At 35.5% G+C, this 25,583-nt stretch overlaps 3 protein-coding genes and 1 long non-coding RNA gene across 4 annotated transcripts in view; 1 reads left to right on the top strand and 3 right to left on the bottom strand.

The window, feature by feature from the left end:
• Positions 1 to 4,905, bottom strand: part of LOC145962634 (uncharacterized) — a 41,248-nt gene extending 36,343 nt beyond the window's left edge. Inside the window, exon 1 of the mRNA XM_083083845.1 lies at positions 3,003 to 4,905. Within this exon, the coding sequence (XP_082939971.1) occupies positions 3,003 to 4,199 (1,197 nt within the window). The 5' untranslated portion in view covers positions 4,200 to 4,905. The remainder of the gene's footprint in view (positions 1 to 3,002) is intronic.
• Positions 4,906 to 6,525: 1,620 nt separating this feature from the next.
• Positions 6,526 to 8,627, top strand: Rpb12 (DNA-directed RNA polymerases I, II, and III subunit Rpb12). Its single transcript, XM_083083851.1, has 3 exons — positions 6,526 to 6,832; positions 8,290 to 8,382; positions 8,473 to 8,627. Exons 1-3 carry the CDS (start codon positions 6,775 to 6,777, stop codon positions 8,493 to 8,495), a joined length of 174 nt encoding a protein of 57 aa, XP_082939977.1. The 5' UTR covers positions 6,526 to 6,774; the 3' UTR covers positions 8,496 to 8,627.
• The window catches only part of Shn (zinc finger protein schnurri), a 36,496-nt gene continuing 19,527 nt past the window's right edge, over positions 8,615 to 25,583 (bottom strand). Inside the window, exons 2-8 of the mRNA XM_083083837.1 lie at positions 21,875 to 22,383; positions 18,714 to 21,528; positions 17,454 to 17,574; positions 15,283 to 17,343; positions 14,645 to 14,831; positions 14,300 to 14,548; positions 8,615 to 14,211 (exon numbers count right to left, since the gene is read on the bottom strand). Of these exons, the coding sequence (XP_082939963.1) occupies positions 13,645 to 14,211; positions 14,300 to 14,548; positions 14,645 to 14,831; positions 15,283 to 17,343; positions 17,454 to 17,574; positions 18,714 to 21,528; positions 21,875 to 22,383 (6,509 nt within the window). The 3' untranslated portion in view covers positions 8,615 to 13,644. The remainder of the gene's footprint in view (positions 14,212 to 14,299; positions 14,549 to 14,644; positions 14,832 to 15,282; positions 17,344 to 17,453; positions 17,575 to 18,713; positions 21,529 to 21,874; positions 22,384 to 25,583) is intronic.
• On the bottom strand, positions 17,683 to 18,667 carry LOC145962645 (uncharacterized). Its single transcript, XR_014435917.1, has 2 exons — positions 18,285 to 18,667; positions 17,683 to 17,909 (listed from the first exon to the last, which is right to left on the bottom strand). It is a non-coding gene; the product is annotated as an uncharacterized LOC145962645 (long non-coding RNA).

The following is a 25,583-nucleotide window of genomic DNA, read 5'->3' as shown; positions in this document are numbered from 1 at the left end:
GCTTTGCCTCTAACGCGAGCTTTGGCGCGCGCGCAACTTTATGAAGATTCAGCGGAACCGTACGTGGGAATGTAATGGGAACATTTGCGCGGAAATGACACAACATGCCATAGACTGTCCATAAACATTACGTAAAGTTTGACGCCTGTCGTAATCTCCCTCGCGATATTATACGAGGCTCTTTCGTACTTCGACAATTCTTGGATCTAGGATATAAAAAAATATTAAAATCGCCTTCAAATTTTAAGCTCTCTCTAATATAAACGTTCTTTAATAACGTATAACATCGCAATATAAATTTATACAATTTTATATTTTTCCTCATGATTTTTTTGAGAAAGAAAAATTTTTTTTGTTTATCTGTTTATTATAATAAATCTCTCTACAGCACAGACCATTGCAGCAACATTGCAGCAATATTGCTGCAATGTAACAATAATGGTCTGTGCTGTATGGGCTGAGAATTTAATATTATTATTATTATTGCATTGCTCCCAAATTTTGCAATCACTATAAGATTGCATAAAATATTTCTTTTTTTCGCAAAATAAATTTTGCGTTAAATGCAGCGTTCCTTATCGCACCGAGGTGCAATATCGCGGTATGAATTTCAATCACCGTGCACGATGAAATTATACAGAACAGGCGGAGTCTCATCATCGAGAAACGAACATCCGTCAAATTCCGCACACCGTTGACGGACCTCGCTTATCCCCGGCCTTAACGACCCACGAAGCAATTATCTCTCGCGGCGGCTCAAAGCCAATATGACGATAAATCAACGTCAAAGTAATGATCTCGCAATCAAAACAATTACCCGACCGCGATTCGATTTCGCGCGCGCGAACTATGAGCGGATGCCAACTTAAAGTGAAAAGGAAATCCCGAGACTACCGACCAGGGTATCGATTATAGCTGGCTCTGGTAATTAGCTGTCCTGTTTCTGTTCGAAAATTACGAGCGCCAAAACGACAGATACAAAGTCCAACCAGCATTCTTAATTACGGATTTAGCTGTCTGACGCAATGCGTAACGCAACATTCGAATCGTCGATACTAGGGCTGCTGATTTAGCTCGAAGACTTCGATATTCGAACTTCGAAGCTTCGAAATTTCTAAGATCATACTACAGCGATAAATACAATAAAATTATAGGACAAAATCTGAATAAAATGTTGCTAAATTGAAAAATATGCCCAAAAATTTTGATTTTCAATAATTTTTAATAATTTATTTTTTAAATAATTTTTATATATCATATATTAATTAATTCACTTTTATTTAAAATATTTTCAACATTTCTTCCATGAATATGTAAAAATATATTTTTCGAATCTTCGAAATTGTAACAACTCTAGTCGATATCACTGCTGTATTTCATTTACAGTCTGATAGAGCAATCGATCATGAGCACAGCTCGACTATTAATTAATTACACGCATCGTAAAACGACGCACAATGAAGATGTATTCGCTATCATAATTAAAATACGCATTATGCATGATTGTCTGATTTTGAATTTTATCATCCGGCAGACAAATAATTTTTTGCAAAAGCAGTACAAAAATTAAATTAATAATTGAGATGATTTTTTAATTATTTGAGTTAATACAAAATACAACATTTTTTTCGTATTTCAATATGCCTAATAATTTTCGTACATTGTGCATGTATTATTTTAAGAGAAAAATTAGCATATTAATTTCCATAATATTATATGTAATTATAGTATACATACACAAGATATTAGTAAAAACAATAGAAAAAAAAATATTGAACGCAATAGCAAATTAACACAGAATATATTTTATTTAAAAGATAAAAAGAAATTAAAACCTTATACTATCGAGAGCATCAAAAGGAGAATGCAATCACTCTCAATAAATCAAGATTAGACAATCATATTCAAATTAGAGTCATTACATAACTGCTTAGTATTATTATAAATTCTAAGGTGTTAATGCTGCCGAGAATATAAACGTGACTTTCTCGATGAAATACAGTTGTTAATCGCATATCCCGAGTTACTGTATATTATCATTATTCAATTAAAGAGATACATATCATATTAAAGAGAATGGATGCGTCTCATCGGATACCAGCGCGAATTATCTAGCTGTTACGAGATAAACCCAACAAACACGATTCTCAAACGAGTGAAACATGCGTTAATAATTCCCGCGAGTGTCGAACACTCGAGAACCCTGGGAAATCTAGCGCACGTGGTTCTTTGAAGCTTTGAACAGATTTTGCATTTCAGTCATTGACTTTGCTGTGATTTTTCTCAATTTTATTCTATCACAATATTTACTCAGAAAAATTATTTTTTCGATTGTAATTCGTTGTAAATTTATGCAAATATTCGATAAATTCTGACATGTAAATATAAAATAAAAATAAAATAAAGTTTCTATTGATATAAAGTGGATAAAAGCTAGTAATTAATTCCATTGATATAGAGTAGATAAAAGCTAGCAATATTCAAATATGTAGAGTATGTAGCGAATTTTTACAATATTTCACGTGTAAAAATCAATTATGTAATTAAAAATTAGAAATTCAATAAATATCCTTGGAACAAATTCTATAAATAATTTCCAAGAGATCTATTAATACAATTTCTCGCCATTATTTATTAAATAAATAAATATTTTTTAATCACATATTTGATTAAAAAATTCGACATATTTATTTAATAAATAATAGCGAGAAATTGTATTAATAAATCTCTTGAAAATTATTTATAGAATTTGTTCCAAGCATATTTATTGAATTTTCAATTTTTAATCATATAATTAGTGATAATTTAGTATTTGAATATTACTAGCTTTCATCTAATTTTATATCAATAGAATTAATTCAAATATATCAATAGAATTAATCAGATATTTTAGTAAAAATAACAAAATTTTTAAAAATTGATTATATAAATTGATTTATTTAATCAATTTATATAAATGAATCAATTTATAAAAATTGACTTATATAAATTGACCGACTTACCTTGACAAAGGAATGAAACTTGACTTTGCTCGGCGAGACAGGTGGGCTGTTCGGGGGTCTCGGTTGCGCTGGAACGTATAACAAGTTCTGTACGTCCACTAGGAAGCCCTTCCTGGCGTAGTGCCTGCTCTTGGGACTCGTCTGTATATCCTCCTCGCGTTTCGCCTTCTTCAACGTCACCTTCAGGTTCTCCTTGATGTTTTGCTTGCGCAGAATGTAACTCATCCTTCTTCCGTTGGCACAAAAATCGTTCTCGCAGATCCTCCTCCAAGCCGTGGACACCATACTGACCGAGCACAGATCCGGAGGTCCAAGGTAAGATAGAATCTTCGACACCAAGTTCAAATGGTTGCTCTCCTCTCCCAGGAGAGACAGGAAATCCACCTTCTCCCTTCCCGTATGATCCAAGGTAGCTCTACGAATATTATTTCGCAGCGCTACGCACAGACCACGATGGCTGAAATCCAGCCTCTTCGGTTTAATCTCAGACACGACGGCCAAGTCCGCGATACACAGTTTACTCAGTTTCTGATTCTCCGATGTGATCGCGGGACTGATTCTTCTGCGAGCCGGTGAGATGACAATCCGCGGTATCGAGACTTTGAGTCTCGGGGGTGTTGCCTGAACCTGCGATTTACCTTCCGTTGAATGGACTAGCTTCATCTCCACATCCTCCTCAACGGGCTCCGAGGCCACGAAGGACGAGGAGGGCACCGCCGGCGACAGAGGCGGCGACAAGAGTTGGAAGTCGTTGGACGCGGGAGTGATGAGTACCGTGGTCCTCCAGTTCCTCCTGTTCTTGATCCTGAGAATCTCGGTGTATTTTTTGTCGGCGCAGCTCGGCGTAGAGTGCACCAGGCTGAGGCTTTGGTTGACGTTCGTGCATGACGGTTCCAGCACCGATTCCTGTTCGACGGAGGAACTCTCAGAGACGAGATAGTCGGACTCCGAGGCGTTCAACGTGTGGTTGAGCTTGGAACGGCGTCTCTGCGCCTTCTCGCACTGAAACGGGTCCGTACGGAACCTGCAGTGCTTCTTGGCCGACAATAACGCGCCGGAGGACGATCGTGTCCTGTAGCCGGTCACCATCGAGGTGCAGCCGCTGGTGTGAGGTGTCAGAATTGACAGGTAGCCGCTATCGACGCTGTCGTGGGAACTGGCGTCGACGGAGATGGGCATGCTTTCGACCTCCTCCATCGTGCCCGTTTTTATCTGCCTCGAAACGGACGGTTCAAAGTCTCACACCTGCTCATGAAAAATCACACTGATAATACACTTCATGCTTATATACGTATATAATTACACAATTGCAATTTCTAACGCGTTAGGATATCAATATATCTCCACTAGAAGTCCCGAAAACGTAAATATTATTTCGTCCTCGAAGCGCTGTCAAACGAGACGATTTTTCTCGGCGTCAATCATATGACAAATGTCATACCGCGGCACTAATCGCTTCCCGGTGAAGTGAGCTACACCGCGAAGTTGGGCGCGAGCGGCGCTTGACGTTTCGATAATGTTGACACGAACGCTCATATCGCTTCGCACTTCACTCACGTGTGCGTCGCGCGGGAAACCCGCACTTCGCATCTGCCGTGTCTTTCCCCCTCCTCTCCTTCTTCTCGCCCCTTCTGCCGCTCGCCAATAGCACCACCAGTAGGCTCATGGAGAGAGGTTACCCTTCGCGCGTTTCGTAAATAAAAGGTTGGCCATCCCGACCGACTTTCACCGCGATCAACTTTCACGTGAACGTAACATTCGCGACGTGTCGCGCGAATGTTTCGCCGATTTTCGAACAAGGATAATTTACCCTGGGTCTAGTTGTCACCGTGAACGAGCAGGGGTGAGTAGCCCGGGAAAACACGCAGCTCTCCCTTGGAAGAGCGTCCGGGCGCCGCGGCGTTCTACCGACACATTGAGAGCAAAACGTCTCGTGTATTTCCTCGCCGCACACGCGCGCCCCCCCCACGCGCGCCAACCGGCCAATCACGCGCGTCGCCTCGTCCCGCCGTTCGTTGCCAAGCGGCCCTATTGGCCGGGCGTCCCGGATACTGGAAAGGCGCGCGCGAGCGGGCTTCTGTTGCCGGGAGATTTTCCCGTTCGCCTTCTCCAATTTCCGTGCCACTCATGCGTGAGCGCGGTACATTGGGGTGCACCACATCCGGCGCTACAGATGTCTCTCGGTTACCGATCGAAGCGGCTATGTAGCTTTTTTTTCTCCAGGAGACGTGAAAAATTTCGCGAATATTTCTACGGCAAAAATTTTTGCTCCTCACGAAAATAATTATGATCGCCAAATTGGATAATTAAGCAATTTGTTTGAATTTTTACGCGCATGCGATGTCACTTGAATGATGAAAATAATGTTAATTATAATATATACTTCATATTAATATCGCGAATATTAAAAGAGAAAATTGGAAAGAATGGGATATTAGTGAAATTTCAATTAATATTGACTGTATTGAAGCGACTTATAAAATATATTTTAGAGAAACGTTATTTAATCATGTGTTTAAAATATGTAAGAAACACAATAATATGACAATATTTACATTTTTAGTTTGTAGTTGATTGTTTTTCAAAATATAACATAGAAAAAGAGAGAGAGAGAGAGAGAGGACAACATATGAATAGTGTCCAATCATCTCACCATCACCTGCCATCGCATAACATTCGCACTAACGTCATCTACTGACAGCTCGTGCATTAATATAACAAAATTTCTGCTTGTTCGACATGAGAGGGCGTTCTTCAAACAGCATTTAATTAACCAATCAGAATTTTATATAATTTTAATTCTAAAATATAATAATATACAATATACATTATTTTAAACGTTTAATCTTAATTTAAAAATCCTACTACTTTGTAATTTTTCTAGTAACGTATAGATGCTTTCTTACATCAATATTTTTAATGTAATTTATTTTAACGTAATTTATTAACTTTAAGTTAATTTAATTTATCTTTAATTTAATTTTATTTTTAATTTTATTTTTATTTTTATTTTAAGATGTTTTTATTAATATAGTTCAAAGTCTGGAATGTTTTCTAGTAATAATTCCTATGTTATTTTGTCTTATCTTGTTACGTATTTACTTATTTATCTATATGTATAAATGATTTTTATAATATGTATAAATGATAATTAAATGTGTAGTGATATTTATATGTATAAATAATGTACATTCTAGTACAATTTTAGTATCTAGTGTCGATGAGGAAGTATGTAACACATGCGCTGTATGGCCCATGAGCCAATGCCTTGCCTTTTGCATAATAAAAAAAAAAAAATAACCAATCAGAATAAAGACATTCTTGCTATTTTACCCGACGATGGATCTTCAAGTGTAATGTCAGAGACGTCTGAATTCTAGTAGGCAGATGGCTTTAGTTGTTACTTATCTTCGTTTCTATTTGTATTTTTTTTTTCCTCTTTGATTAGATAGGCACGCAACTCAGCTTTGTCTGCGCTCGCGCATGCGCCAGTTATCCCAATATATATAGCTCACAGGCGAGTCGCAGCTCAGAGGCTTGTTGTAATCTATGGTGATCATGGTTGAGGAAGTCGACGAAGCTGAGAAAATCGAGATAGTCGAAAAACCAGCCGGTACTGCTGGGAGACCAATCACTCCTGATGATATAAAGAAAAGAAGGAAGAGGCGAAGAGGATTGTTGTACGCGATCGTAGTCATTTACGTTCTTAACGTGGTAAACTTAATATTTCAAGGCTTCGGAAAGAAAAAAAGGGTGAAACAACTGCAATAAGATGGAATCCAGCAAGTCTGAATCTGCGCAAAAACCAACTATGGTATATATTTGTGGAGGTAAAGGCACATGTGTTCTTCAGCTATTTCTTAATCTATTTCTTTCACAGACAAAGCATTGTGACGTCATAACTCAGTTGAACGCACATTCTCTTGTATTTGTTTTTTTTTTTTTTCCAGTGAATAGAAAGAAACAAATACAAACAAGTGAGATTCCTAACCTTACTTTTCATGTTAGTAAGTATATTAGGCTAATATTATGTTTGTCGTACAATAAATTTTTTAAGCACATTGATTGGCTGCGGGATAGAAAATTTCTGAAGAATCAAAAAATTACTATCCCGCAGCCAATCAATATGCTTAAAAAATTTGTCGTACGACAAATGTAATATTAACCTTAGGCCCGGTTGCACCAACATTATATTAGCTTTAAGCGAAACTTAAATATATGTCTATCTTTATTTAGAAAGAAAGAAAGATAAAGATAAACATATATTAAAGTCTTGCTTAAAGCTAAAATAACGTTGCAACCGGGCCTTAGACTGATTAAAACGCAGTCTCGAATGCTATTTAAATTAACAGTAAAAACTCAGTTGAATCTTAGACCAATATTACATTTATCGTACAGTAAATTTTTTAAGCACTTTAATTGACTGTGGGATAGAAAATTTCTGAAGATTCAAAAAATTATTATCCCGCAGCCAATCAATATGCTTAAAAAATTTGTCGTATAACAAATGTAATATTAGCCTTAGACTGATTAAAACGCAGTCTCGAATGTATTCAAATTAACAGTAAAAACTTAGTTGAATCTTAGGCCAATATTACATTTGTCGTACAGTAAACTTTTTAAGCACATTAATTGGCTGCGGGATAGAAAATTTCTGAAGATTTAAAAAATTACTATCCCGTAGCCAATCAATATGCTTAAAAAATTTGTCGTATGACAAATGTAATATTAGCCTTAGACTGATTAAAACGCAGTCTCGAATGTATTCAAATTAACAATAAAAACTCAGTTGAATCTTACTCGCAACAAAGAGAACGTGCGTCCAACTGAGTTATGACATCACAAGTGAGGATCATCTGAATTTGAAAAGCAACTATTATATGTAATAAAGTTATTGGCGAATATCAGTAGACCACAGTTTTGTATATAATCTTAACTGATGTATAATCTCAACTAAATAATGATGTCACTGATCTAAGTATACTTATAACTATGACTCAGTACCACTCGAGTGATAAGCAATCACTTGGGTGGAAAGCAACTACTATATACGTGTATACTATATATTTTTTTTATACTTTATTAAAAATTTTATAAATTATATCAATTATTTCTTGTTGAAATTAACAATATATGTATTTACGCATTTCCTTCAAGAAATGTTTGAAATTTCTAGAGCAACATGTATCTCTCTATAATTATATTGAATAGATGTCACATTATATAAAAAAAAAATAGTTTCTATTTATTTATATTATATAATCAAGTTTAAAACTTGTTGTTTTAGAATGTCACCATGATAATGAGATACGTTCCAAGGATCCAATTCGGTGCAGAGAATGTGGATATCGAATTATGTATAAAAAGCGCACTAAAAGACGTATCCTTTTCATATTTTCTAAGTTAACTATAAGTTAATTATAATAATCTCAAACCTATATCTAGAAATTTTCCTCAATGTGACTTTTAGTTGTTGTTTTTGATGCACGTTAAGCAGACAAGAAACAAATAATGGATGTTAATATTTCTTTTTGTATTGAATTTATAAGTATTAATTTCAAACGTTTACTATTTTGTACGTAAGGGTTACTTAATTTTCAATAAACAATACATTATTATCGCAAATTAACTTTTTATTCCTGTCCCACATTGTCTCTGTTCCTAGAGTTGTACTTTCGTCCTTGCAAAATCACTGTACAAAGTCATATTCATATTATGAACTTTTTCTCTGTACAATTTGCGTTACAATCTCTGGACCAATAGTCGTATCATTATTTGATAAAGTCTAAGTGTGTTATGTATCGATTCAGAATGCATAATATATAAAACGCTCTTTCAGCAATGTTCTTTCTTTTATTTACAATAAATAAAAATTATATATTCTCATCAATAGTTTAACAGAATTCACAGAATTAGGAAGAAAAGTAACGATGACACTGACAAAACTCGTTGGCATTCATAAAATCCGTTTGCTACCTTACTCAAGTATACGCTTATAAAATTATCATTCCGGTCCCATAGTCTGATATCGATGGGCAAAAGAGCCCATTGGATCCAATTAAAAGTCCTCGTGATAAAGTTGCTCAAGCCAGAGGTGATTCGTTAAAGCAGCCGCAGCTCGCAGAAGCACACGACGTATTTATGCGAGCATAAGGATGAAATTACACTCTGTTTACATCCCTCTCTCTTTCTCTTTCGCTCTCTTGCGCGCGCGGAAGAACATTTATAAAATCTTAAAGATCTATAATACATATAAAATACTATATTGCCAGGTATTTGTGTCATCGTTTACACAATGCGCGTATATATATTTATATAAAATTTAAATCGTTTAAATCGCCGCAAAAAAAAATATGGAAATAGGAGAGGGGGCTGGAGGCGAGCAAGAGTTTCTTCGGAAACTCGTGAAATCGAGCGTCGATTCGTCTGCATAAAAAACATAAATTGATATATAAAACCATCTAGAAGCCGTACAAGCTTTTTTCGTCATCTTTTTTCTTCGTTATTTTCAAATCTAATACTGAGTCTGAAGGAAGCCAAGCCAACTTTTTTTCGTATAAATCGTATAAGTGCGTGTGTAAACACTCTCAATAATAAATATGTCCTCGTTCCTTTTATCAGATATTTATCAGATACTTGTACTTATACTTTATAGGAGATATTAGTTTATAACAGGGTTCTTTTAGTACTATCGCACATACAGACTCTAGTCGAAATCGAATATCGTGAAAGTTGTATGTTGAATCGTCTTATCTCTGAACAAATTAATAATATCAAATGGTATAAATATATATGTGAAATATATAAATTTGCAAAAGAAGACATCAGAATACGATTAAAACACATGTTCGTGAATTACACGACTGAATCTTTTTTTTTTTTTAAAGAGAATAACAATGAGAATAATGTATTGATTGTTCGATGCAAAAAACGCACTTTTTTTCAAAATAAAAGATTTAAAATCATATCTGTGATATTTAAACATGATTTGTAATCATTTCTGCGATATCTTTCTAATACAAACAATAATTTTATATCTCTTTCTAAATTCGTAAATAAAATTATTCTTCCACTAGCTTTTTTAATTGGATGGCCGAATCAAATAAATCTCAAATTATTTTCGAGATATTCTAGATATCAGGACAAAGAAATTATATAAAAATATATTTCCGCTCTGTCACTTGAACAATTATCGAAATATAAAAAGATTTTTATATATAAATACAGATTTCAAAATAAAAGACTTAAAATCATAGCTGTGATATTTAAACATGATTTGTAATCATTTCTGCGATATCTTTCTAATACAAACAATAATTTTATATCTCTTTCTAAATTCGTAAATAAAATTATTCTTCCACTAGCTTTTTTAATTGGATGGCCGAATCAAATAAATCTCAAATTATTTTCGAGATATTCTAGATATCAGGACAAAGAAATTATATAGAAATATATTTCCGCTCTGTCACTTGAACAATTTTCGAAATATAAAAAGATTTTTATATATAAATACAGATTTCAAAATAAAAGATTTAAAATCATATCTGTGATATTTAAACATGATTTGTAATCATTTCTGCGATATCTTTCTAATACAAACAATAATTTTATATTTCTTTCTAAATTCGTAAATAAAATTATTCTTCCACTAGCTTTTTTAATTGGATAGCCGAATCAAATAAATCTCAAATTATTTTCGAGATATTCTAGATATCAGGACAAAGAAATTATATAGAAATATATTTCCGCTCTGTCACTTGAACAATTTTCGAAATATAAAAAGATTTTTATATATAAATACAGATTTCAAAATAAAAGATTTAAAATCATATCTGTGATATTTAAACATGATTTGTAATCATTTCTGCGATATCTTTCTAATACAAACAATAATTTTATATCTCTTTCTAAATTCGTAAATAAAATTATTCTTCCACTAGCTTTTTTAATTGGATGGCCGAATCAAATAAATCTCAAATTATTTTCGAGATATTTTAGATATCAGGACAAAGAAATTATATAGAAATATATTTCCGCTCTCTCACTTGAACAATTTTCGAAATATAAAAGATTTTTATATATAAAGACAGATTAATTGAAATATAAAAGTTATTAATCTCTTTTATATATTTTAAAATTATCATATTGTAATGATATACCTACGTTTCATTTGACGATCACAATATCCGTTGCGAACGTCAAGTGGAACGTGCCTTATCATAGCATATCATATTTCGCAGTCGGACAACGTAAGTCGAGCATTTTCCTTTGACCTTAAAATCACGTAGCACATGTATAAATTTAGAGAGAAAAATGATTGTAACAAATTTCGAAATTTATAAAAATCTCTTTACAATTTTAAAAAATTAGTGTTATATTATTTTACTTCATAGATATTGTTATACAATATTTTTCAAACGTCCAGTTTAACGTTGTAGAATTTGAATTGTGAGTTGCCAATGTTCAGATCGAATATATGCATCGCGAGTGTAAAGTGATGCAAAGTTTTTCGAATCGTAAGCGAATTTTCCGTGATTTTTCGCGTTTTATAACTAAGATTCGCGAGTGTGACTTTTGACAAAAATCAAGATCGTGCACATGTGCTTAAGGAGGATTTTGGCTTTCCCGTTTGGAGAGAGGATCTCGCCTCGTATAAGGACATACTCAAAACTGTAAGTCCGTTACCAAGTAAATTTAACTTGTACTGTGCGATTTGATTAAATGATAAAACGCATAGCCATCCATCGTCTCGGTTAATATCGAGACATCAGTGGATATGATATGTATGTTTGAAAATACCTGATATTTCTATGGACGACTACGTTTCGAAAATATATTGTTGAGAATATGAATCTATAATTTGGCAAAAAGTACATTCCTTCGAAATCACATACAAGTATACACGCAAATAGTCAAGAGATACACGTGTGTTACGCGTACTTGCAAAATATTTCGCATTTCACATGAAAAAATCGCGTCATCATTTTTACACTCAGAGTCAACTTTGATGTATCATCCTTTTCGCTGATCTCCTCAAACGCAAATTGTTGGCTTGGCATTTTTTGGGTACATAGAACACATGTATGTACAACATCTTGGAAGCTCGTATGTAGTTTTGCAGTTGGAGTCGACAGAATTATATAGATAATAGATATACATCCAAAATGCTATGTTAGACTATGCTACATTGATATCATTTAGTGACAATCACTCAGACTGGACCTCATTGTATACAATTGTGCAGTCATTCCGTATCTCTATTATCTTAGCTCAAGCACATCTAGGTACAAATTGTGATAAACGGTGTCTGATTATGCAGTGTAGGAAAGACATTTTCGTGCTTGAGTGAGATATCAAAACTGCGTATAGCATTACAGAGAGATAGAGACAGTTAATTATAAGATACGGTAGCTGTCGCTCATGGAAGGTATCTGGCTTCTTAAATGTCTTAAGCAGAATCAGCAAATCGGTCCCTCAGAGCATATAAAAAACGAGTAAGATCAATTAAGATTTACACTAATATCAGACGTAAAATATAGAGATAACTAATACATCTAACAATGTTTCCGATAAAATTAAAATAGACACTTATCGCATCCTATTTACTTGTAAGAAAATCTTTCAAGACATGGAAACTAAAGAATTTGCAGTGTTTAATAAAAGTTTGTAAATTTATAAGTAATCTGAGCAACCGATACAATTCCTGATTTCTGATTTCTCTTAAAATTATAATAGAGACTAACATGATTCCTCATGTTATATTATACATAAATATATACAAACACATTTCCTCTTATATCAACAATAACTCTCATAATTGTTCATACTAATATCATACAAATATATAATATATAATATATAGTATATATATATATGTGTATATAAGCTTCATATCAATTTAAAGTGTAATATTAGAATACTCTTCAACATGTTGAAAGCAACATTTGCACTTTAAATACAGAATCACATGCTAGTTCATTGCACGTCATGCTCGCTACAAGAGATACTATTGTGTATAAATATTATACTTATTATCAGATACTCGAGCTATGTTTTTTTTTTCCTTTTACTTAACGCGTTATATTATACCGATTTTGTGAGGAAGAGTGTAAAGTCTTACAGGAGGACTGTACAAGCGATTATGTCGCGTTAGGGCTGCAATAGAAGCAATTATAAGTGAACCACCATCTGTAGTGAAGAAATATGATCGAGATAATTTTTAATTTATATTATTTTATATTATCATTTTTATGATATCCATGTCTTTTATACTTCTCTGACAAATTTTGTAAAATCTTCAGAAATTTGCAAAATATTCCGGCAACATAAAACTACAAATTTATATTAATCTGTAATTTTTTTAAAATTACAAACAACTCGCGACTCGTTTAAATCTTTGCAAGTGTTCAACATGCGTTAATATGTTAACTTTTGAGAAACGTTTCTCTTCAAACATAAAACATAGTATTGTTACACTTATTGAGATATTTTTTTTTAGGATGTACCGCGCGAGATTTCTCTCTGTAAAATATCTGTGATGCGTTTTGTATAGGATACATTATCTTAAAACCGAGTTCTCAAAGTGTGTAACATTGCAGACATCATTCAAACAAATTCCTTAGTACGCTATATCGTTTTGGCACTATGTTTCTTCTAGTCTTTGCCTACCATGATCTTCCTTCACCGCAGATTCTTCTGCAATTCTTTTCTGAGTATTCTCTTTTTCCCTACTACATTTACCCGCACTCCTATCTCCATGGATATTTGTACTAGAATCTGGTTCAATATTATGTTCAACAAAACGGTGTACCTGTAACTCGTTTACGGTACGCAAAGATACGGAGCAAACTTGGCACTTGTATGATTGTAAATTGTCTTCTGCCCTCGTGTTTTCTATCGAAACGACGGCCGGGATTGTTCGTTGCTCTTTAACAGCGTAATCACGTCGTTGCTGATTAAACTGAGGACTGCGTAGACGAACATCGTTAATGACTTTCGGTTCTTCGGTAATGATTGGCACGTGATATGATCGGGAAACATCCGCGTCCGTCGTCGCTTTTACATATTGTGCGTGAAGTGCGTGCTGCGGTATAGGTTCACCCTCGTCCGACGAAGTCTCGCCACCGCTCACAACCGGGCCGGGCATTGTTTCCGAATCCCATTGCGCGATTTTGGCAGGATCCTTCCCGCATAATCTCTGAGCCAATATCTGTCAAGGAAAAAGCGTTTTCTTATTGTTAATATTTTTTTGTTGAATTTAAAAATTGCGTCTAGTTGGGATTTGTTTTGTTACGAACCTGCAGACTATTAAGACTATTATCACAGTCTGTCGTGTCGATGTCATTCAAATTGACACCAGATCTTTCCATTTCCGCAAATGTTCCAAATGGTAATTTGCCCAAGCATTCTAACTTCATAATATGCATCTTGCTACGAAGATGCTTGGCCAAATGTCCATGTATCCTGAATGCTATCTTACAATCTGTACATTTGAAGGGCCTGGGATTGCTGCTAGTCGCTGCACCAAATGTGGAAGTCATACTGACCTGTAAAATATTATATATATTATTTATTATACGTATATAATCTATAAAGCTAAAAATTATATAATATTGCTCGTGGAAAGAAATTTCATCGCTTACCTTATTATGATGAGAAACCGATCTCTCATGTTTCGTTAAGTGGCCTTTAGTCCGAAAGGAAACTGCACAACTTTCGCATCTGAATGGCCGTTCAAAATAATGAATATTGATATGCAACCGTAACTGACTAGGCCTGTTGAACACCTTGTTACAAATTCCACATATACTCCTACCATCTTCTGTCAAACTATAAAAAGACATATTTTATATACTCTTAATTTTTAAAATCAAAATTTAAAATCAAATAAACATGCAAATCTAAAAATTATGAAAGCTATAAAATTTAATTAGATGCCAATTTTTAATTAAGCATATAAATATTTTTAATTTTAAGATTTTGATTGAAAGATTTAATTTTACAAGACATGATCTCGAATTTATACTTATGTATATGGATTGATATTTATATAAAAAATTATTATGTACATATATGTATTATATATATTACATACATATCAAAGATTTGTTTTTTAACAAAAGCAAAGAGAATTACATTTTATTTTATTGCTTTCTATTCTTGTATTTTTCTTTTAATCTATTTTTAATAAATTTAATATGACGTATTTAATATATATCATGTAATATATATCATGCATCGAGTTAGCATCAACAAAATAATCATGAAACATTTCACTTACCTAACATAGTTAGGCGCTGGCCCGCTCGATGGTTGTAAAAATTCTGCTTGCGGTTTCGGATTTCCTGTATTCGGTGACGGCGATCGAAAATCTGGGCCACCAACAACTATCTTCCTGGCTACTGCTCGCTTCATATTATCCTGTGTATTTTGTTTAACGGTATCCGTAGTTTGTTTCGCATCGTAGTAAATGATTCGTGCTTCCTGCGGCGATGTATTTCTCGCGTCGACGTTTTGCGACTTGGGTGGTTCGTGCATAGGCGACTGCATTATCTCATAGTTAACACGGATATCTTGAGACTGTGCTCTATATTCCAAAAGTGTTCTCATCTCGCTGCTCGGTGGCCTATTATCTGAATTTGTTTGCCGCATTTCCATGTTTGTCGACGGCATAAGCTCCTGAATAACTTGCATATCATGAACGAATGATGGCTTGTATTCGCGATTAGGCGATCTCATCTCTTGACCGCGCATTTTGTATTCCTGCTGACTCGGTAGCCTCAGTTCGTGGTTCTGCGCTCTATACTCTTGACCAGGCGTTCTAATTTCTCTACTGGGCGGCCTTAGATCGAGATTCCGTGGACTTTGCATTCGACTATCGCTAGTCGTGTGTCTCATCTCATGATTCGCAGGCCTCATTTCCTGATTGATGGTAGGACATTCCCTAGACCTCTCTACTTCACTCATCATTTTCATCGCATTGAACATGGAACTTCTGTCAATCTCGTTGTTCGTGTGTTGCATCAATGGTGGCCGGTTGTCCATATTCAAAGATTTTGGTGAATGGCAATCGATACTGGGTGTGCTGCGGATAGATGCAGTAGAAATCGATCTCTCCATTGAGCTATTAGTCTTACTCATAGGTAACCCATATTCGAAACTTCCCCCTGTACCAGTGGGACCATTTAGAAGCTCAAAATTTTCACGATCAGAAACCAGGTAATCGGATTGTTTTTTATCCTTGTGATTAGAAATTATTCCGTAATCGAACATTCGTCTTTCCATTGCCATATTGTTTAGATAAATTTTTTCCCTAATTTCCATTTTAATATCGTCACTAGTATGTTTTGTCATGTGCTTAATTCTAGAATCCATAACAGAGTGCTGCATTTTGTTAGGATCAGTATACGTCACTGACGGAATACCGTTGGAATCCATATGTCTAGATCTGCTGAGATCCTGGTGCTGTGGATAAATATCTCTTTCTTGTTTGTTGTCCAACTTGGTGCTTCCCACGCGATACTGCTGCTTCATTTTACTATCCATCATGTGTCTCTCCGTAAGATACGCCTGCAACATGTGACCTTCCGCGTTCGGTTTCCATTCTCTACCTTGTATAGGCAACCGCTCCATCGTTTGGACTATTGTCTGCAACAGGACCGGTTCTGAAACAGGAGTCAATATGTCCACTGGTCTGGCTCTTTGCGAGATTGGCGAGAGCAACAGTTGAGCCGTCTGCTTCGTCGTGAGATCCATGGGTTGCGAAGGTTGATGACGTAATTCTGTAACATCGGTAATTTCCTCGATCTCCACGTCAGAATCATGTTTCTTCGATGACTGAATAACACTGATTCTCGTTTCTTCCGTAGCATCACGACTCGATGGAAAATAGTAACGGTGCGATAATTCGTTTTGTATTAGAGCCGTTTCTTGCGCGGCGATACTCTGGCTGCTCACTATCGATGTACTGGTCGCGGTGGATACAATATTCACCGTGGAGGTCGTCGGTAGAGTTAGCGCGTATGGATATGTCATAGGTCTGCCTGATGGCAGTAAACCTGGCAATCTGTTTGTCGCATTATGTTGCGAAAGACTCAATAGACTTTGCGCCGCTTCTTGCTCTTCGCTACCAGATTCTTCGCTTTCCTCGCCATCGCTATCTTCTTCCTCTTCTGAGGATTCTTCCGTATTACCACCACCGGCTGCTAATCGCGCAATGGCTTCCTTGTCAATATTCTCGTCACAAACGGTCGTAGGAACTGGTACTATGCCAAACTCTACGCACTTCTTGTAATGGGCCTTGGACTTCATATGTTTCGTGAGGTTGCCTTTCGTTTTGAAACTATTGCAAAAAAAATTATATATATATGTAGTTCAAACTACGTGATAAACACTAGAGAAGCTAATAAAAATTATATTTTGTCGTCACATGGCAAAATCTAAAGAACTTACCTAAATGTACAGTGCTTGCAGGTGTATGGTCTAACATCTGTATGTGTTCTGATATGTTTCTTTAGCATAGACGGTTTCTTACAACGAATACCACATTCTTCACAAACGTAGCGTCCTCGACCTTACATAATATATAAAGATAATAATTAAAATAATTAACAAAAATTAATAAATATAAGACGAAATATAAAATTAACAAAACAGTTATAATGGCAATACGAGTCTAGTGTCGATGTTATAACACATTTATTTATATTACAATCAAATAAATATTGATATTAAAGCATACAAAGAGAGGATAGCGAACGTTTCGACCCTATTTTTGGGTCATCTTCAGCGCGAAAGTATATAATAAAAGATAATATAATAACAATGTGTTTTATATCGGAGTCTGTTACAAAGGTTGCTGTTTAAAGCGATAATAAATGTCTCGGTATCTCATTATCTTGACGATGCCTACGTAAAAACAAAGGACAAAAGTAAAATAAGTTAAATAAATAATGTAATTAATATGAACAAAGAAAGAAAAAGTACTAAATTAAACATGAAATTATGAGATTGGAATGTTAATTTATTAAAAATGATCTAAATATAAACTGAACATAAAGTCAAAGAAATAAATAAATAAGTTATAAATAAGTTAAATAAATAATATGACTAATATGAACATAGAAAGAAAAAAGTACTAAGAATTACATGAAAATTACGAGATTGAAATTATTTTAATGTCAATTTATTAAAAATGATCTAAATAAACTGAACATATAGTCAAGAAATAAAAATTAAAAGATTAAACAGATAAGAAGTTAAAACTACGGAAATAAGACTTACTTCCAGGCATCGAAGATAATGACGCGCCGAGGAGATGAATAAAGACAACTTAACATCTCCGAAGACAAAGATCGACTCGTCTTTAACGGATAAATGTGACTTATATATAAACGGTAAAGAAAGTCAAATAATGTATAAATGTACACATACGCAAAGTCGCAGACCTATTTGTTATGATAGAAACTGTGTTAAATTTTTGGCAAGTTGTTGACAATATTTAAATAAATTTCTGGTAAACGTTCAGTATCCGTTTGCAAATTGAGACCATTTTTTTGCCTCTTGATATATAGCATAAATAAAATAATTAAAACTTTTTTTTGTCTCAAATTATTATAAAAAATGTTATTAATGAAAATTAATATAATAAAGAGAAAGGGATAAAATTTTGCTTTATTTTCCATGAAATAATGCAATTTAAACATTGCTCACCTCTTCCGCGTACATAAGTGTAATCCTCATTACTCTCAAAGCCTCCATCAAATATCTTCACTCTCTTCGCTTTCTCCTGCATATCATTCTCCAATCCACTGTCTGGACTGGTAGGAGTAGTTGGTCTATGCGAGGAGTGCGTCAGAATATCTTCTTGTTTCTTCCACGCAGTAGTGTAATTGAGAGGCCTGTGTCGAGAGTCGTAGTGCGACATGTCCACGTCCAGCGGTGCCTCCTTACTTTTCCAGTTGGAGTACATCGATAAACCATGCTGCTGAGTAACGTACATCGGCTGCGGTCGATTCAGAGTGCAATAGAACACTCTGGTAGAACACTTTAGTCCTAGATATGTGTAGGCGTGTCCGTTCAAGTACAATTGTCCGTAAGACTTTTTCGGTCGAGGTGTCTCCGGGCTGATGAGAGGAAGCGTGTTCGCGGTAGGCGTAATCCCGTGATGCTTCTTCGGCGTGAAAGTGCCGGGTTTTAGCGGCAAGGATGTAGGTCTCAAGAACTTGTTGGCGTTAGTCGCTTCGTTAGCGACCTCGCCGTTGCTCTTTGGCGATTTGGCCTCGGGTTGCTTGTCCTTAACAACTAACTCTGTTGAAGTTTTTGTTGGCACTTCTGTTTTGGAAGAATCTAAGTTCACAAGAATCACCGACGGCGCGTTGTCGGCCTTTATTTTGGCCCCGTTGAACATGTAACTATCCACGACCTTGGACCATCCACGTACATCCGAAGGGATGCTACTCTTTAATCGACCATTCTCCTGAGATGGTAGATCGTATTTAGTGACACGAGGTTTAGCAATATGCATCTCTACATCTCTGCCGGCATCTACCTCATCGACGCCCCAATTGGAAAGTTTCTTCTTGTTTTCCGAAATGACCTTAGTCGTGTATTTTAGCTTACTGTAAGAACTCGACGAAGTCGTGGGATCCATACCGTTCGGATAACTAAAAACTTTGTCTAGCTTTGGACTCTTATCATACGTGAATTCCTTCCTCTCTCGCGGATTCTCCATATTCTTGTACTTTACGGTCACATTATTCTTGATATGACGATCTAGCTCCGTTTTACTAATAGGCATCGTCATTATTCTCATGCGATGCTTGTCCGTTGAGGTCTCGACTTTGACACTAGGAACTTTAGGACTGATCAAGTCGCTCTTCAGACCGTCAACGCTGGGAGTTTTAAAACTGATCTTTGTCGATTCCTTCGCCGGACTGGCCAGGTCCAGAGGCTGGTCCAATATGGAAGAAGCGTGTCCAGGTAATGGATCAGACATGCCGGACTGTACCGTACTGGGTTGTATCCTCACGGGATTGGCCAAGTCTAGCGGTTGATGTACCATGTGCAAGCCCGGTAAGCCCGGTATCACCTTGTAACCGGCTTCGCCGGTCGTTATACTCGGAGATATGTCTATGGTCGGCGTACCGGTCAGAGTATGCGGTCCAGGAATGCCGGGTACATAACGTATCACCTTGTCACCGTGGAGAATGCTCGTGATGCCCGTTTGCGGCAAAGTCAACGGGTTGTAGGCAGTGATACTCGTCAGCGGGTTGAGATGCGGCTCTAAATAGTTGTAGCAAGACATGGTAGGTGCTATATTGGGAGTTGATATGTTCGGTATGATGGATGATGCCATCTTCGACGTGTCAGATAGGGAGGGATTGGGCGTACTAACTGGTATACTCGACGACTTATGTAACATGGTACCACCGGAATGAAGTCCCGATCTCACCACTATCGACGCCGTCTCCGAGGTCACGCAATTGGCATTGATTATGTGGTCGTTTGTGGGCGAGTTGGTCTGTCGCGGCTCGATCCGCATTGTCTTTGTTACTTCGCCCGTGTTATCGAGGATCCTCACTTCGCCGCCGAACATTTGTAGCGAGTTTGGACGTGGATACTTACTGAGTTCTTCCAGCGATCTCAAGCTTGTTGGTACAGACTCCGTTCTCTGCTTCTTGATAGGTGGACCATACGCGTCGACTAGTCTAGTATTACCCAGTAGAGGTCCCGGTGATGGTAAAGGCTGCAAAATGCCATAATAATCGGAAGACTTGTTGGAATCAAAGTCGGAGTCTCGTTTTTCCAACTCTACTTGATAGTCTGTTCCTCTTCGGAGACTACCTTTGCAATAATATTTACGATGAGCCTCTAGGTTGTCTATGCTGGTGTAGGGAATATGGCAAGTTGGGCAGACGAAATTTTCCAAGGTAATCTCTGGCATTGATCCATTGGCAAAATCACGAGTTTTCAGAAGGAGATCTTTAATGATCGAACTCTCGGAGTTATGCGCGCTTTCTTTCGCTTCCTGAGCGCAGCTGTCGCTGTAGCAACGCTTTCTGCTATTCAAAGTTTCTTCTGTGGAAGACAAGTTCAATGGTTGTTGCTCGTACGATTGTTTCGTCTCCACCAGACTCTGCTGGCGTTGCATTAACTTGTGCAATCGTGGATCCACTGCATCGACAATCGCCTGATTGTCCGTAATGATCTTGTCGATGTGTTCTTGCAACTGTTCCGCGTTCGGTTTGACGGAATTGGAAGCGGAAGTAGTCATGGAAGAGAAGGAGGAGGAACTACTGGAAGAACTGGGTGATAAGGAAGACGTTTCCGTATCGCTATTGACGCACTGTAGGGCCGTTCGAGCTTGAAACTTCGGCTTGTATATCTTGCCGGTTTTCACAATCTTCACTGCGGCCGTAGATACTGTTGTCGTTGTCGTCGTGGGCGTCGAAACGGGAGGCGGGGGTGGTGTACCAGTTCCATTACTGGCGCTGTCCGACAGGCTTATATCGGAATCCTCAGACATCTACAAACAATTCATAAATTAGAACATGTTTAGTGTTAAATGACAATATTAAATTATTTGGTGAATTCTCAATTGTGTTATAAATTGCAAAAGTGCTATATTGAAAGTGAAATTAAATTTTGTATTTCTATTGATAACACTTATATTTTGCAAAAATATTTTGTTAAAATAAAATATTAATATTTTTATTAAAATATTTTATTAAAAATGCTAGATGGAATTATTTAAATTAAACTAAGTAATCATATCAAGAGCAAAAAATATAATTCTATTAAATATTCGATTAATAATAGCTATTTTTAAGAATTATATTTTCAAACATTTTTCATAATGAATCATTGACTACCTTGTCGCCCTTTTCCATCTTGTGCGCGTGAGAGCGTGACCTGCAGTGCTTGTACAGATTCGATTTGGTCTTGAAAGCGAATCCGCATGGTTTGCACGGATACGGTCGCTCATTTGTGTGTGCCCTGATGTGCTTCTGAAGAACACTTGGCTTGGCGCACGTCAACTTGCAGTAAGGACACGTATGACCGCTCTTCCGAGATTCGGCGGCGGGTTCGGTCCCCTCGGGTTCCGGGGAAACCTCGAGCTTGTGGCCGGATTCCTTCGGTGACTCCTTACCGTCCTTGTCGACGTCTTTCCGCGTTTTGGGCGTCTCGACAGGAACGATGTTGTTTGCCGTGGTCTCCTTTCTGGACTCGACGACCTTCGGCGCGATTTCGGTCGTCGCCATCTTCTTGAACTTCTTGTGCAGGTACTTTGGCTCGCCATCGTTGTTATTGTTATTATTGTTGTTGTTGTTATTGTTGTTGTTAGTCAGCTGTGGGTCTGTCATCGCCACAGTGTGGGTCTCTGCAAAGAGCACAGCACATTTAATCACTTCTGACTATTGGAGTTGGGGGAAAAAAAAGGAAGAGAAGGCGAGAGATCTCATCATGCACACGGCCATCGGGTGGACTCTCAGGTGACTCAGAGAACAAACGTCGTCGATGTCAAGGAGGGGAAGTGATTCACAAAGAATTCTCAACGCGAATCGGCGAAACTATTCCGCGAACGCGCGCAACATTGATTAATCGATATTAATTACTGATTATCTGCACCGTATCAGGATGTTGTGATACGATACGCGGTTGATGCGGGGAAATGCATAAAAAATCCCGAAATAACGAGCGTTGAATTCATTATTTTTATTACGTGAAGAGATTTTTTTTTATTACGTAAGGCATTAGTGACGCATCGAATTTACGATGATGATAGGATCGTTGGTTCGAATAATATCTGCCGTTGTCGTATGTGACGACGATTATACGAAGTGCTCGAGGTCGCATCAGTAAAATATCATAATACTGAAAAATTCTAGCATACAGTATTGCTATGACGTTTTCATAAATACATAGACGTTAATGCACTCTTGATGTCATGCGTGGGATAAGAAAATACCGATTCTCTCTTACTAGGTATTACATTATGTTCCATCGATTACAAGCGTATAAATACATCGATTTGTTATGAGTAATTATGTTGAGAGAAAAAATCGTAGTCGAGTCATCAAATATTATCTTAGGATTGCATTAAAAATTCTCTCTCGATTTTTAGACTTTATATAAAAGATATGTATTTCAAAATATCATATTTGTACAATCGAACATATACAAAATAATGAAAGATAAATAATTCGAAATTATATTTAATTGCGCTATTAATTTTTGATTTATAATTATTTCTTGTAAATCCAACACTATCGAAGCAAAAATAAAATACACAAATGTATTTGTCAGATATTTATGTCAGTATCTCATTTATTTTATTTCTATCCATCATATAACAATCCATTTATTTTCGTATCATATTTATTGCATAAAGTTGAAATATAAAATTTTCAGTTGAATCGCACATCAATCGGTAAAAAATTAAAATATAACGAAAATACGTATATTTAATTCATTGATCATAAATTCTGCAAAAGAGAAAAGCAACTGGCTAATATTTTCCGCATTACACTTTCGCGATCAGGAAAATACTCAGTGTGAATAATCGCTAATAATAATCTGTCAATAGATATTTTTCCACAGCGAAGAAATAATAGAGCCGTGTCTAAAACGTGGATGAAATACATAGGAAACGCATGATCATATAATAATTCTGCATATATGTAATTCATGTAGGAAACTCTATTACGCATCTTGCATTGCGTCGATTCTACTAAATTCCGTTTTAATGACATAACGCTTTCAAATATGCGTTATTTTAGCACATTCTCTGCGATATTAATTTAACGTATTAATAATAATGATTAATGATAATATAAGATTAATATAAGAGTAATAATAATAATAATAATAATAATAATAATAATAATATGATTAAAAAATATTAATAATAAGATTAATAATAATATAAGAAGCATAGGTTAAAATTTCAACATCTATTAAACAAAAATGTAATTTATATTATACACAATAGGTTTTTTTTTTAAGACTAGTAAATTATTGAATTATATATAATTATTGAATTATATATTAATAATTGAATTATATATAAATACTTTTTTAGTTTTGTTAAAAAATATTTAGTGCTTTGATTAATTAAAAATAAATTATATATATGTATATAATTTATTTTTAATTAATCTATACACTAAATATTTTTATATTAAATATATATATATATATTTCTTTTCACTTTCGAATTAACTTATTTACATTAATATATTAATATCTAATTAAAACATTATTTTAATCATCCGGTGAAGGTCGAAGTGGGGATTGCATTAAACGCAATTATCCGCATATTCAATATTCAAGACAGATCATCCTCGTGGAATTATGCGACATCACGGAAAGCGGAAATGAAGGAGCGAGTTCAACAGTTTAGATCCGTTTACATATGAATAAGATTATTTCCATTTATAAGCGACCAAGATCTTTCGTGTTTGCCACTATCTATCGATACTTATTATGAAATTAGTTAAAATTGTAATTTCTCGACATTCTTCGAGAATGCCTCTCTTTCTCTTAATACCGTCGATCTATATATGTCGATTAATCGCGTAATTACCGACCGCGTCATCGGATGCAGCTGATGCCAATTCCTTCAACTCGAATTACAATTATTCAAATTTGACGCGATCATCAAACTAATGTTATCAGTATGCACCGCAGTTGTATAAAGATTCTTTGAGATTAAAATCATATCTTTTACATAAAAGATTCAAATTATGTAATTATAGAAATCAAAAACAAAATTATGGAAATCATTTTTAGTTTAATATCCGTTTTAGTTTGCAATTTAATATTGTTCTCATAAAAATTAATATTTATTCTCCTGCTGCAAGTTCTCTTTCTAATTTAAAAAATATCTATGTACACTTTTGTTTATTTTTAAAAATTTCTTACGATTGTGTCATATAACATGTCTAAATTATTCAAGGCGGATCGCGCCTGTTTTAAATTTTTGATTGAGTTCAGCATCGAAGTATGTGCTTAAAATTTCGTTTAAAATTCACAATTTATGGTCTTAAAAACTTGATTGTCATGTCTCTGAAATATATTGCGGTATTTTTAATGCAGCAAATTTTAATAAATAAATCAATATAATTCACATATTGACTGATGCTGTTAAAATAAAAATAAAATATTTAATCCATAAATATTTAATATCCACGCAAAAAAAGAAACAACTCGAAGCGAGTTAAATGTTGTAGCTAATGGATAGCTTCACTTGAAAAAAAGTTTAACTTTGCTTAATTTTAATATAATACTTTAGAAAAATTTTTTATTAATCCACTCTTAACTTTGTTGGCTCATTTTTGATTGCTTTTCGTTGAAGAATGCACGCCGTCAATCGGGCATCCATGTCGTTCCCGCGTATATTTTTATAGCTAGCAAGAAATCGCTGGTCTGTTCTCGGACGCCACTTTCGCGGCACCGTTCGCTGAAGTGCCCCGATAATTTTGGACCGCGCTATTTATATGCGCAAATGGAGAGAAAGAGAATGAGAGGTAGAAAAAGACGAGAAAAGAAACGAGAGGAGCTGGTGTGCCAACCTGGTTC

The sequence above is a fragment of the Camponotus vicinus genome, unplaced genomic scaffold, assembly GCF_025532165.1.
Source record: "Camponotus vicinus isolate PSW18456_S1 unplaced genomic scaffold, iyCamVici1.0 SCAF_12, whole genome shotgun sequence".
Classification (NCBI taxonomy): Eukaryota; Metazoa; Arthropoda; class Insecta; order Hymenoptera; family Formicidae; genus Camponotus; species Camponotus vicinus.
Note: the sequence above shows the minus strand (reverse complement) of the source record. Positions and strands in the feature narration are given on the sequence as shown.